Raw genomic sequence first — 15,020 nt, 5'->3', positions numbered from 1 at the left:
CAGATGTTTCTTTTTTTGAAGATAAGCCTTATTATACTGGAACTATTTCTATCCAGGTTCCAGACCCTGAGGTTCCATTACCTGTCCCAGTCCCTATCTCAGTACCGATTTCATCACCTGTTGTTCAACCCAAACCTTTGCAGGTTTATTCTCGTCATCATTAGCAAACCGCTGGTCAAGATGCCACTTCATGCCCTTCGGCCCCCTAACCGCTCGCTGCTCCTTAGGTTTGTGATTCTTTTATTGAAGCTCCGATTGCATCTCGTACCCGATCTCGTACCACTCATCACCCTATTTCTGATGTGGTTTCTTATGGTCATGTGCCGCCTTCTTACAGTTCCTTTTTGTCCCCTCTATCTTCTATTTCTATTCCTCACTCTGTTGTTGAGGCTTTTGCTAATCCAGGTTGGCGAGCAGGAATGGAGGCAGAGATGGGTGCTATGAAGGAGAATCACACATGGCAGTCGGTCCCTCTTCCACCAAGAGCACATGTGGTTGGCTGTAAGTGGGTATTCACAATGAAATATCTACCAGATGGGACAGTAGAAAGACGGAAGGCTCGATTGGTTGCAAAGGGATACACACAAACATATGGCATCGATTATACGGACACATTCTCTCATGTGGCTTCTGTATCAATTAGATGTCAAGAATGCATTCTTGCATGGTGATCTACCGGAAGGGGTATATATGGAGTGATAATTAAATTCACTGGTCATCTTAGACCATTAATTCGGTGGATTTTTTATAATTATGTAAGTTAGGCCCAGACTTGGGGCATTAAGGTCATGTTAGGTTGGGATTATGGATAATCGACTATCCACTATAACCGATTTTACACTCAATTATGCTTAAATGTGTGTTCGGTTTGCTCATCTAACAATTGCTTATAATCCATAATCCAATTATGCGATTATGATGAAATATATTAACAGCTATAATCACCAAATTCGGTGCTTATAAACCGAATTGTGCATTTTGGAGGCGGAAATTTCCCAAATTCCGACCCCACCATTACGCCAATATAAATCCCTTCTTGAAAACACTCTCCCCCTAGCAACGGAACCCTAACTCCATCTCTTTCACTCCACAAACCCTAATCTTGTGAAACCCTATCTCCACCTCTTTCACTCCATAAACCCTAGATCTTGTGAAACCCTAACTCCATCTCTTTCAATCCAAAAACCCTAGACAATGCGAAACCCTAGACCTTGTGAAACCCTAACTCCATCTCTTTGTCTCATCAAAACCTAGACCTTGCGAAACCCTAACTCCATCTCCCTCGGATTCCTCCATTGATGAATCGGAATGATAAGCATCGAGCTCCATCTCTCGACAAACCCTACCTCCTTTAATCTTCTCTTTTCTCCATTTTCTCTATATTTTTATAATAGCTGATTGTCATAATTGGTTGCAACAATTGCAATCGGTTGGTCCATAATCCCATCCGAGCAGGGCCTAAGTGTGGCAATTTCAAAGCTAATGAGCCGCCTCATGTACTGGCCCTATGTATTTTGCATGGGCCCGCCCTCTCCTCTTTTAATAAACGTAAGAATACAGTTTTTAGAACTCAAAACGCACCCTATGCAAAGACGATCAAGAAAGTGTTGATCGCCTTTTCTTCAGCTGTAGTTTCACTGCCTAGATCTGGAGATCGGTTCTCTTGAGGGCCGGGTATTTTAGAAAGCCCAAAAAGAGCCTTAGGGAAGAAGGACAAGCATCCACAGCTCTTAAGTTTGGCTTCTCGACGGCAATTCAAAAAAAATTGGAATGAACGAAATCTCAGAATCTTCGAAAATGCCTCCCACCATAAGCAGTACATTCTTGGGACATCCACATGGAAATCAAGCTAAAAAAGCTAAATAAGCTGAATCTCAAGGACAACACGGACTACAAGATAAATCTGAATTCCTCTATGAAGTTCGGCTACAGATTCTTTCCCATCTAATGGGTCTTTGGACGATGAGGAAGGTGGCATTGGCAGCATTGTGAGAGATAGAAAGGGAATGGTTCTGGCTATGTTCTCTGAAAGTGTAACTAGAAAAGAATTCTATGGTCTAGAGCAGTAGAACTGCTTGCGATAAAGAAAGGGATTGATCTTGCTATAAATCATGGACTGTGCAAGGTATGGATCGAATTGGACTCAAAATTTGCAGTGGATATAATCAATGGGAGATCAAAGCCCCCTTGGAAACAAGTCATGTTTGTTGATCAAATCTCAAGCTCCTTTAGTCGCTTCCTTTCTTGGTGAGTAACCAACTCTTGGAGGGAAGGAAATATGGCTGCGGATTTTCTCTCAAGAAGAGGCTGTCCTTGTAAAGTAACCAGTTTACTCATTAAAAAAAAAGGAAATGGTTGGTGGTCATTTTCAGGCATTGCCTATTTGTCGTTTCCCAATGGGTTTATGGTTTTGGCCAACCCAAAACTTTCTCTTTTTTTTTTTAGCATTCCATGGTTTTCTTAGCCTTGCAAAATTCCCCTTAAACCGAAAAAACAAGGAATTCATGTCAAAGCAAATCAGTGTTCTTCAGATAAATAGTCCCACATTAAAATAAGAGAAAATGCGTTTAAACAAAGGGATTTGCTAGGGACCATCGCAGAAGGCATTTCGTGATTAGGCCGTTGCATGTGAAAGTAGCCACATCAGAGGAATTAAAAGAATAAGACAAAATATGAGCCTGTGTAGCTGCTCTCACATGCAACACCCCAAGCGCAAAATGCCTTCTGTGATGGTCCATAGCAAATCCCTGTTTAAATGCATTTTCAAAAGCTTTGAATGCAATAGATGATATCATTTGATTTTCCAAGAAACCATAGAATCTTCTTTTGCTTTGAATGCCCAAAGCCCATAAGGCCATAACTACCATTTACTTACTGAGAAATGATAGATGCGAGGGCTCTCTTTAGGCAAGGGCTAGAGAAGGGCCCTTGAATAGATCCACATCATTAAGTGCAACCAAATTCAGTTTCTCAACCGACTTTAAAAGTGACGTGGATCTATCTCGGGGCGTTTCTCCAGCCCTTGCATAAAGAGAGCCCTTGCGTCTTTCATTCCTCTTACTTATAACTTCTTGTTGAAAGAAAAGGTAAAGTTTTTGGGCGGTGATAAATTCACCCGCTTCTATGACGAATTCATCTCATATTTTTCAAAATGGATGGTCCACGTATGATGTGAATGGAATCTTGGTCCTGAAATAGGGATAGGGGAACCTATCCTTATTGGGTTTTGTTAACGAGTGCCCCCGGGGCACTCGTTAAGGTGCTTTGAAAATGTAAAATATGCAATAAATTTGCATAGGGATTAAGAGTTTTACATGGCTTTTGAGTCATTTTTTCTCAAAAAAGGTGTAGATTTACATTTTCAAAGCCCCTTAACGAGTGCCCCCGGGGCACTCGATAACAAAACCCATCCTTATTTACCACACAGTAGTTTTTGTGTTGTCATTTTTTGAACTATCTGATCCCCCCCATTTTACACCAATTATATCCTATTGAGAAGATTTTTGGGAAATTGTCTAATCTACTTCAAGGATCAACAAATGAATCTCTTAGGTCATTCAAATAGGTGGGCCCTACTATATTTTCTTTGCACCCTTGCAAAAATAAGATGAGAGCAAAGGGGGCTTCCATTGGCTGTACCTCACTGATTTTATTCTTCTATTACAGAAGTTTTTCTCTGTTAATTTTTGGGTCTTTCAAAAGGATATATGTATGTAAAATCGAGACTGTTGATCTTTGATGCGATCGACATGATCGTTGAAACATCCCATGCGCAAAGTAAAGACTTTTCAAGGTGGAAAAATAAATAAGACATCATAGACCAAGGGCTGAGATTATTAGATTATTCAATTGATTTGGCCAGACTTAGGTCGTTGTCCGGACCTTACTTTCCATGCGCAAGTCTATTGATAAAGTTGATGCGTCCATGTCCCTCTGTGCTCACTTTTGATAAAAGTTTATGCTTCTTGTTAGAGAATATCAGATCTGATTGGATATGATTGGATTGTGGTGGATTAGGCAAATCAGTTGGATTAGGATTACATCTTAGATTAGGTTTATCTCCTTCCATGTTTATCTGTAAGTGCTTATTTAAGCACAAGTTACCGATTAATGAAAGTATTCTAGATTAGCAGAAATTCAAATTCTACAAGGTATCAGAGCAGGTCGGTCGGACCTAGCCTGAGCACAACCTTGGCTATTTCATTATCCGGCGGACAGCCGATTAGCCGCCATCCGCCGGGCACTACACCCATCATCCTATCTGCAAACCCAGACTTCTTGTCTTCTTTCGTAGCTTTCTCAAACATCTAATAAAATAGCTACAAATCCAAATCATTTCTGCTTCCCTTCCCTGTTCAAGTTCAATATTCAACCGGATCTCCAACCCGTCAACGGTGTAACCTTCGTCTACATACAGGGAGATATCAAATTGAAATTTGGATCTTACATTCTAAATCATTGGCCAATGCGTACTGGTCACCTGCGATGTCAAATCCGATTGCCGGAAACAGTTTTTTTTCCCTTCTCTGGTGTTTTTCTGCTCAGTATGCAATCTAATCCTCGTCCAAGCGGCGAAGGAGATAGGTGAGGTATTTGGACAAGAAGGCGTTTAATACCATTAAGAAAGAGAATGAGTGGCTGTTGGGTCTCTCGTATTTTGTAAAAAGGGCCAAAAGAGAAGGATGAAATTAGCATCCTCTATTCTATTTCACAAACCCTGATTCATTCATCTTTAGCCCTATTAACCTCTCCTCTAGATTTGATAAGCACACCCCTTCCAGTCTCATATGTCCCCAAATTTCCAGTTTGATCATATCTTTCGCTCCCTCCTTTCGTCCTTAGACACCCCGTTTTTCATTTTTTGCCAAATAGCACCCATGCTTAAAGGAAATGTTGCAGCATCACCCATTTCTCTATTTTCTCATTTCCTAAGCCTTGTACGGGAATGGTACGATCCCTCCGTCACCCCAGAATAAAAGGGGTGATCTCGTAGTTCTCGGTCTGTGAAGATGCGTTGTTAGGTGCTTTTTTTCCCATTGAGGCCAAACCCACCTATGCTCGAGAGATAGTTGTCCATACACTGATAAAGGATGTATGGAATGGAAAATACCGGAACGGAAAGAATGGACGAGGAATAAAAATCTCACCGCTGATCCATTTGCAATACGTGAATGAGAGAAAAATCTGGATCAAACCTCTTAGATCTATTTACTTCGGCAAAAGAAAAAAAGGGGCTTTTCCAAAGCTTTGTTATTTTAGTTTCTTTGCACCCCTATCCATCTTCTTGGATTTTCTCTCTTGCCATAAATCCACCTCTCATATTGATAACAGCACCCCCATGTTTTAATCACGCCACCCATTTATTCCCATTTCATACTCTCATTGATAACCCTCCCCAAATTTGATATATGCACTCTTCTCCATGCCATGTCCTAAGATTCAAAGTTTTGTATTATCGTTGCAGCATTATTCTCAGCCGGAAATCGTCGTTTCTCTTCATTTTTTTTTCTTTCACCTATTCAGTTGAGCTACCCCTAAGTGGTGAGTGCCTGAAATAGGAGCCCTTCTCAGTTGAGGGGCCTCTCTCCTTGAGGTTCGTGCCTGAGAGAGCAATTTCTCTCTTGTTCAGTATTCAAAATCGACCCATGATATCTGTCCATCGAGGCTTCCTTTTGCCCATCGAGGCTTTGGTCCATAGTGACCCACTTTTATGAGGTTCGGTAATCCAAAACCGGCCCATGATAATTCTCCCATCGTGGCTTGAGTTTGATTCAACCAACTAAGGCTCTTTGTAGCACATCAACAAAGCGGCACCTTCTTCGACAAACATGTGTTATCGTCATTGGCGACTTCGGTCATCATCATCAAGGGATCTTCGTCATCCACTTTCTGCAGTGTTCATTGCATTTTGATTAAATTTGCAATTTGGGGAATTCAATTGTATTGGGGAATTTCATTGTAATCAAACGTATGTTTACGTTTGAGGGGGCATGTTAGAGAATATCAGATCTGATTGGATATGATTGGATTGTGGTGGATTAGGCAAATCAGTTGGATTAGGATTACATCTTAGATTAGGTTTATCTCCTTCCATGTTTATCTGTAAGTGCTTATTTAAGCACAAGTTACTGATTAATGAAAGTATTCTAGATTAGCAAAAATCCAAATTCTACACTTCTTGTCTCTCAGTGCACTCGCTTCATTATTTTCTCCATTGGTTCGTTCTTGGGATTTTCTTCTTTTGGTATGGCAGAAAAAGCACAAATATTTGTATCCCCTATTCTTGATGCATTGTATTGGCCGTGAGTATATGTTAGTAGAGGGAATACACGTGCGCCCCACTTAATAATTAATATTTTTCAATATATTATACAAAATAGGCATATTACATATTAGAGATCCAAATGTATATACGTTTGAGTTTTCGTGAAAATACACATACACAAGTAAAAAAAGAATAATGGATCTCACCAATATGGATTATATCTAAACCATTCATTTGTTAGCCCTTTTGTAGATAGGCCTTGTCTCAAAAAATTTCACTCTAGTTGTTCAATTTATGTTGGTTTTTAGTTTTGAACTTTCTAAACCGCCCATTTTACGCCAAATATATTGATGGTTTATGACCATCCTATGAAAAAGATTTTTGGGACATGGTCTATGTATTGCATGATTAATAAAAGAATTTCTTAGATTAACTAATTGGTGGGCCGTACTATACATTTTTTTTGCACGTGTTTTTTCTCCACAAAAATACATAATTTAAAATATCTAACTACAGAAGGACTCTTCGGAAGACCCATCTAATTCTCCCAACTATTCTACAAGTTAAATTCTAGGCAAATATTTGTCTCCTCCGTATTGACTACTTATACCACTAATCTACAAGGTAACTACCTGTATCCAAACAGAGCCTAAACCTACAGTGAATGGAATTTCTAAAATTTGGCTAATCCACATGAATTAGGGAAAACCTATCTTTTCTTTTGAGTGTGGGGAGTCGGCCTGACAAATTTGACTAGTCCCCATATTGTGTGAATGAAATCCCAATCCCAAAACAGGGATAGCAAAAACCTATCCTCCTTTTCCACCTGATTTTTTGAATTACCTGAACTGTCCATTTTACACCAAATATATTGGAGGGTTAAGATCATCTTGTGAAGAAGATTTTTGGGATAGTGTCTAATCCACACAGTTGAATGTATTAGATATACAAATAGGTGGTGGACCTTATGTTACTTTTTTTCCGCATGTATTTCCAAGAAAATGCATGTTAAAATCATCATTTACATAAGTTTTGGGGTCGTGATAAATTCACTCCTTCTATGATGAATGCACCTCGTATTTTTCAAAATGTGAGTCCCTCATTAGATGGGAGGGTTAGAACCATCCTATGGGAATGATTTTTGGGGCACAACCTATTTACATTATGGCCCATCAAATACACAGTTTGGATTAACCTATAGTGTGGACTGTACAGTCCATTTTTTAAAAATACGGGGTGAATCCATCCTAAAATGTGGTGAATTTATCACTAGTTTTTCTGTGAAACAAGTGATGTCCAATCTCTGTCAAGGTCAACTAATTTTTGGGTCCTTCAAACGAATATTTACTTAAAATCGAAACCGTTGATCTATTATACCATTATGATGTAATCTACAATCCGACAATCGAGATAATTATTGTACATGAGTTCTAACTTCTAAGGTAGTTATTATGTATTGAAAATGAAAGAGTCCTTGTATGTTTTCTAGGGTCCTTTATGCCAGGTTAATTCTCGAAGAGTCCTTGCACTTACGGGACTACAATTGTGTTTAATGTGGTTAGCTATTTTAGGAAGTGGCTTGTGTCTATAAGTATGTATTCATCTGTGTAGAGATTGAATGGAAAAGGTAAAAGAAGAAGAATACTAGAGATTTAGAGAATGGAGAAGAACACCAAGTTTATGGGAAATGGGAGATCAAAGCTAAGGCTTATTGAATGGAGGGTTCAGATCAATCAAAGGTCGGACCCACAATGCCATGGAGGACATACCCCATTTGTCAAGGCTAGGTGGTGCCCCACCGAAGAATGCCTTGTGGAAAGATTCGATCCAATTTAAAAATGCAAGGAGAGGACAAACATATAAGCATTTCTCTTTGAAATCTTCTATCCATGTTAGGTGAAAACCTCACCTAACATCGTTTTCTTTTTTGTTTGTTGATTAAACTATGCAATAAACCATTAAAGCAAAGCATTAGGTGAAAGAATAAAAAAAAGAGACTTTCATTAGACAGAAGAATAAGAGAGTATTCTAATTTCTATACATTGAGGCGGCCCGAAAAAACAAAAAGAGTTTATTATATGGTGTGCCAGCCAAACAACACGTAATCCGTCCAACATACCTTAGATAGACATAGTAATTGCCTAGCACACCTTATGAGACTTTTTCTCTCCTTTCTTTTTTTTTATTCCTTTCGGTGTACTGCCTTTCAAAAAGTCAATTAAACCTTTTAAAATTCTCTTAGGTGGTTTCCTCCTTGACATTATCTGCGTGTCTTGTTGTTTGATTGCTTTGAATTGGTTCTGCACCTGCTATCCTATTGCATTACTGCATTCAGAAAGGCCATCTCTTGCAAGAAGAAGAATCACAAAGCAGGTGCACACACATTTCTAATTGCTATTCCTTCCACCATTCATTTGTTAACCCTTGTGTAGATAGACCACGTCTCAAAAAATTTCACTTTAGTTTTTCAATATATGTTGGGACATGGTCTATCTATTGCAAGATCAATAAAAGATTTTCTTAGGTTAACTAGTAGGTGGGCCATACTATACATTTTTTTAGCACAAGTTTTTTTTTTTCCACAAAAAAGTACATAATTTAAAATCTCTTACTACAAACGGACTGTTCGGAAGACCATGTAATTTCCCCACTATTCTACGAGTTAAATCCTAGGCAAATGTTTGTCTCTTCCGTATTGACTACTCATACCACTAATCTACAAGGTAACTACCTATATCCAAACAGAGCCTAAACCTAAAGTGAATGGAATTTCTAAAATTTGACTAATCGGCATGAATTAGGGAAAACCTATCTTTACTTTGAGTGGGTGAGTCGGCCTGATAAATTTAACTACTCTGCATATTGTGAGAATGAAATCCCCATCCCAAATAGAGATGGAAAAAACCTATCCTTCTTTTCCGTTTGATTCTTTGAATTACCTGAACCATCCATTTTACACCAAATATATTGGAGGGTTAAGATCATCTTGTGAAGAAGATTTTTGGGATAGTGTCTAATCCACAGAGTTGAATGTATTAGATATACAAATAGGTGGTGGAACTTATGTTACTTTTTTTCCGCATGTATTTCCAAGAAATTGCATGTTAAAATCATCTATTACACAAGTTTTGGAGTCGTGATAAATTCACCCCTTCTATGATGAATGCACCTCGTATTTTTCAAAATGTGAGTCCCTCATTAGATGGGAGCGTTAGAACCATCCTATGGCTCTGTTCACTTGTTTTCCTGGGAAAGGAAAGGAAAGGAATCTGACGTGGCAAAATGGAAAGGAAAGGAAAAGAAACTGTGATTTTCCCATGCTTTCTCGCTGTTCACTTGCCCAGAAAGGGAGGGAAAATATGCAGGAAAGTTATTTTCTCGCTGTTCACTTGCCCAAAAAGCAAGGGAAAATATGCAGAAACCCATATTAAACATATTTGGCACAAGATTTTTTTTTTGGCATTAAATGCTACCGCATAAACAACACGTACATAGATCCCTAATCCATCCAAATGAACCTAGCAAGCTTCTATATAGGATCCTTCCATTTCAATCTGCATAAAATGAAATGTCGATATCGGCTGTTGAAATTTCTTTACGCAATCTACATTCCAATGCAACTAATTATGCTACAAATTGAAAATTAAAAAAAGGTCTTTCTCAAATTAACCAAACCTGTAAGAGGTCTTTCTCAAAAATCGTCTACTGAATTTCAAAAGAGACCTATCCGGGATTCTAATTGAGATAAGACAAACAATTCTCCTCCAGGTTAATCCAAAATACTGTTTTAGGCGAATGAGAAAAAGGCTGCGGCCCTCGCAAGACTTTAGCAGAACTATCAGTATAAATGTTTTTCTTTAGCTTTTGCTTAAAACATGTGGATGTCCTCTTCACGCTTGTCTTTCAAATCCTCATGGCTCTCAATATATGCATTTAAGGCTGCTTCTGCCTCCTTCCTTGTGGCATAGGAGCGATAAGATGCTCCACTATACTTGTTCACTTGAAGGTGACAGTCTGCCCAACTCTTGAATATGCCCACCTGTCGTCCCTTGAAAACCACATAAAATTTATCTTTCGCCATTACCTGGTACCACATAAACAACACATACATAGCTGCAACAAGAAATGATAGATAAACAACATTTACTTATGATTTGGGCCAAGGACCACAACCTTCACACACACACACACACACACACACACACACACACACACACACACAAATCATCAAAATTATCAAACAAAATTTAGCCAAAGACCCCAACCTTCACATAAATCTAATATATCTAAACATTACACCCATCATAAAACCAATAGTTCCAAGAAACTATTACACCCATAGTTCTATCCATAAAACAAACAACACATAGTTCCATCAAACAAATACACCCAAAATATATCTAAACATAACACATAGATAGTTCATAAGTTAAAGGTTCATAAGTAACACATAGTTCCATCCATAAAAAAACCCAAGAACCAAAAAAACCTCCAACCGAAACGGTTCAAGACATAGACCTAGCCAAACGGCGCAAAATGCGCCCCACCATCTCCTCTCGGTCCATCTTCTCCAGAGAAAGGAATGCCTCAGCTTCCTTGTGATGCCCATGCAGGTACACATAAGCATCAACGAGGTCACCTCTGGGGAAGCCCCCAATTTCAAGCACGGCATCTTTCAGGTCAGGGAGGCTGTGCACCTCACCAGTAGTAATTATGGCATCAGCAACCCTATTAATGCTGGAAGACACAACCTGCAACTCCGATAGAAGTGCAGCATTATGATGCTTCTTTGACTTCTTCCCACCACTAGCAGATGGGCCCCTGATAGGAGAAGAGTCACTATAGCCAATGCTAGCATCTAAGGCGGGTGTAGATGAAGACGCTCTACCATGAGGCGGAGTACGGAGGAAGCTGTCGTCCATATCATCTAGCCCAACCAGAATGGTCGATGAAGAAGCACCATGTGTGTCCTGCGTCGGCTGAGTGGGATCCCTTCTTGTATCCCTGACATCCTCCCCACGTGCGTAATCATCATCGCAGACAGCTTTCATATCTTCGTAGAGGGGATACCGTTTGCTAAAGAAGCGTTGGTGTTCTGGATGCAACTGTAAAAAAGGAAATGAATTGTCACGGAATATTATTTAAACATGTAACTTATAAATAGAGGAAGCGATATACGAAAAATAAATATTACCCTCAAGTATTCATTCTTCACTTCTTCGTCAACCGATAACTTGCATATGGTTTCATCCCAGCCAAAGCCACTGAGATTTGTGATGGAGTTCAGAGTCCTATAAGTTGTCTTCAGTGTCTTCAACCGATTTTTCACATGCTCTTTCGTTAGGGTTATGTTCAGGACAGTAACTAGTTCCTGCGCAACAGCAAAATAAGCACACTCTTTGAACCCAGCACCAGTTTTCTGCCCCTCGGCTATCTGATTCTTAAGGGCTGCCAAGAGAGCCCCATCCATAGTCACATTCCATGAGACATTCACCTTCTTATCAGCTGTACCTGCAGTTGCTGCCATCTCGCCTGCAACTTTTTGAAACACTTCAAATAAAAAACTTCAATCATAGAATTATAGATAACCAATAGGCATAAGCAATCTTAGAAGTTACATTAACCAATACTGTAGCAAACATAGAAATTACATAAACAGATCTCAACCTAGCTCACTAAATGAATATCTATAAAAATAGTACACCACAAAGAAAGGAATATAAGCTACAGTTCCAACAAAGTACACATCGAAAATGTAAACACGGGTGCGTTTCCTAACGATGACGACGTGCTTGGAAATCATTCCACATCTGATTCATGATTGTGGTTCGAATGTTACGACCTTCCCTTAAATCCTCGGCCCTGATCATAGGAGGAGGAGGAACAGGTCCTTCCTCCTCTTCCTCTTAAGGTAGAAGCAATGCCAGATCATCGTCAACATCCTGAATGTAGGCATCGTCGGGCATCTCCCTCCTAATGTGGTTGTGGACGTAGCAACAGGCCAACACTATGTCAATCTGCTTGTCATATGAGTACATGGGTGCTGAATTTAATATGCCGAATCGCTTCTTCAGGACACCAAAAGTTCGCTCGATTACATTTCTTGCCGAAGAATGCCTTTGGTTATACAACTCCTCGGGTTTTTTGGTCTGCGCCCTCTAATCTGATTGAGATGGTAACCAATACCTCGGATTGGAGTTATAAAATGCGACAGGCACGGATACCCGGCATCACCAAGGTAAAACTTTCCTACAATCAAAGAAATGATTATACTCAAATTAGCTATGTACTATGGGAACTGCATCGGTCCAAACATAATAATAAGGTAACTATTACCTGGCAAAATAGGAATCCCGTTCTGCTTTGATATGGCAGATGCTAACACCCGTGAGTCCGATGCCGACCCCTCCCACCCACAAAGGACGTACGTAAACTTTAGGTCAAAGTCGCAACAGGCTAACACATTTTGGGATGGGAAGTGCTTACGACAAATATATCTTTTCTGAATATCCTGAGATACTTTTGCAGGAATGTGCGTCCCGTCAATTGCACCGAGACAATCCTATAATATGGACATTCAGATGTCAACCATCACTGTGAACATGCCTCAATTACTAACAAACTACAGTTGAAATACATAGCTATCGTAAATGTACCTTAAAATAAGGCATGAAATTAGGATTATCAAGGATTGCACGTGGTGTCTCCCTTGATGGACGTACTATGAACATGTATTGTAGAATGAGAACAGCATCAAGAACCTTATTAAAATACTTTGAAACAGTTGCCCCAGACCTTCTTGTGGTTGCCCTAACAGTACGATTCCTTTCGTTGTGTGAAATCACACTTAAGAAAATCATAACTTGTTCCTCAACAGTGCAATGAATTGTGTCTTCCAGCAAGGTAGTGTTTCTGAAAAGGGCCACGAAGGTGCGGAAGCATCGAACATCCATACGAAGAAGAGCAATACAATGGTCCTCTACGTTCGTGATACGTCTAACAAAGGTCCTACGGGTTAGGTACCCGCTTTCGTAAGGTGCTCTTGTAATATTCTGCTCTAGGTATAGTCAAACCCTAAGCGTAACTGCTGCTGCCGCAGAAATTACTATAGCTGCAGCTCGAAGGATCAACATGCGCCTATTTGCTGGTTGTCGAGGCATGATGGTAGCCTACCAAATACTAAAAAAAACATAACTGGAGATAAGAACCCAACTAATGGCTGAAATGTAAAAAGAAGAATTCTAAAGGCACAAGCACAGATCAAGAAATCAACCCAGAACCCAAAAGAACAATCAAGAAATTAACAGTAAATACATCCACAGAATCACAAGCACAAATCAACAATAAATAAATTTAGTTTCCCAGTTCAAAAAAGAGATATTATTGCAACCCTTCTCCATGAAACAGAGAGAGCACCAGAGCAAAAAATGAATTAAAAATAAAAACCAAGCAACCAGAATGTACAGGTTCAAAGACAAAAGGAAAGAACTTAAGTCAAGGTTAACAAGAGCTCGAAAGAGAATAATTCAATAAAATATCAACATAAAAAAAATTACAATCAGTTGCTTCCTTCCAATAAAGCAGAAAAAGAAGGGCAAACTCGATCTCAAGAACTGATAACCCTACCAAATACTAAAAAAACAAAATTCAGGATAAGAACCCAACCGACAAAGACACCATAACCACAGTCACAATCATTGAAACAAGACTCCCACAGCCACCACGAACCACCGACAAGCAACCACAACCACCATAACACCAAACAACATCAACCACAAAGCACCAACAACTACCCACAACCACTAAACCACCAAACATCCATCAACCAACAAAGCACCAACATCCATTCAGAACCACAAAAACATCAAAACCATCATCAACAACCAAAGCACCAACATCCACCCACGACCACCAACACATCCATACCCAAAACATCCATACACCAACAACCACCCACAGAATTATATAGTATTGCCATTGCAAACATAAATCCCCCAAAATTAGCCATAAGAACCATTGCAAAAAAGAAAAGAAAAATCCTTAACAAGCCATTGTAAACAGAAAAATAGCATAAAAATGAAGAGAAAAATAAGGATGAAACACTTGACTTCTTAAACATCACCATATCAACACTTGACTTCTTAAACATCACCATATCAATTCATGTTCTTCTTAACTGCATACTCCAAAATTATTTTCATGATTAACATGCCTAAACAAACTTGTAAAAATCATCATATGCCCAAATACACGCATCCAAAACAAAGTTGTAAAAATCCAAAGATGATTAACGACTTTTTTGGATGATTAACAAACTTTGTAAATAATCAGAGATTAGCAAACTTTGTAAAATTCTAGAGATGACTAACTAACTGTAAATGCCAAAACAAAGTTGTAAAAATCTGTCTGAAAATGGGTTCGAACCCTAGAACGGAACCGTAGAATCGAGGGAGAGAGGGTTCTCCAGATCCGAATCCAAGATTAGGAAAAAAAAAGGGATCCGAACCCTAAAACCCAAATAAAAGGTTTCTCAACAACTAAGAGTGATATTTCCATGGAAAAAAATAAAAAAAAGTGCAGATCAGAACCCTTGTCAAGGATATTTGTAAGAAAAAAGGCCAAAATCCCACAAAAAATGGAAAACGTAGAAGGAATGGAGAGATTCAGCGAAAAAAATGAAAAAAATGAGGAAGAGGGAGGAGAAATTTGAACCCTAGCAACGTTTTGCCACGAAAATATCCGAAAATACCTCAAA

The 15,020-nt window shown here is 39.1% G+C and overlaps 2 protein-coding genes across 2 annotated transcripts; both read right to left on the bottom strand.

The window, feature by feature from the left end:
• Nucleotides 1-10,865: 10,865 nt before the first annotated feature.
• Nucleotides 10,866-11,797, bottom strand: LOC143878626 (uncharacterized). The gene is made up of 3 exons (XM_077380895.1): nucleotides 11,460-11,797; nucleotides 11,154-11,370; nucleotides 10,866-11,016 (listed from the first exon to the last, which is right to left on the bottom strand). Exons 1-3 carry the CDS (start codon nucleotides 11,790-11,792, stop codon nucleotides 10,997-10,999), a joined length of 570 nt encoding a protein of 189 aa, XP_077237010.1. The 5' UTR covers nucleotides 11,793-11,797; the 3' UTR covers nucleotides 10,866-10,996.
• Nucleotides 11,798-12,039: 242 nt separating this feature from the next.
• LOC143879028 (uncharacterized) lies at nucleotides 12,040-13,218 on the bottom strand. Its single transcript, XM_077381233.1, has 4 exons — nucleotides 12,922-13,218; nucleotides 12,602-12,827; nucleotides 12,452-12,514; nucleotides 12,040-12,170 (listed from the first exon to the last, which is right to left on the bottom strand). The coding sequence occupies exons 1-4, from the start codon at nucleotides 13,216-13,218 to the stop codon at nucleotides 12,040-12,042; spliced, it is 717 nt and encodes a 238-aa protein (XP_077237348.1).
• Between the last annotated feature and the right edge of the window lie 1,802 nt (nucleotides 13,219-15,020).

The sequence above is a fragment of the Tasmannia lanceolata genome, unplaced genomic scaffold (genome assembly GCF_043159265.1).
Source record: "Tasmannia lanceolata isolate RefF3 unplaced genomic scaffold, GAP_Taslan_0.1 ptg000006l, whole genome shotgun sequence".
Taxonomy (NCBI): Eukaryota; Viridiplantae; Streptophyta; class Magnoliopsida; order Canellales; family Winteraceae; genus Tasmannia; species Tasmannia lanceolata.
This window is presented reverse-complemented; position numbering and strand designations above follow the sequence as displayed.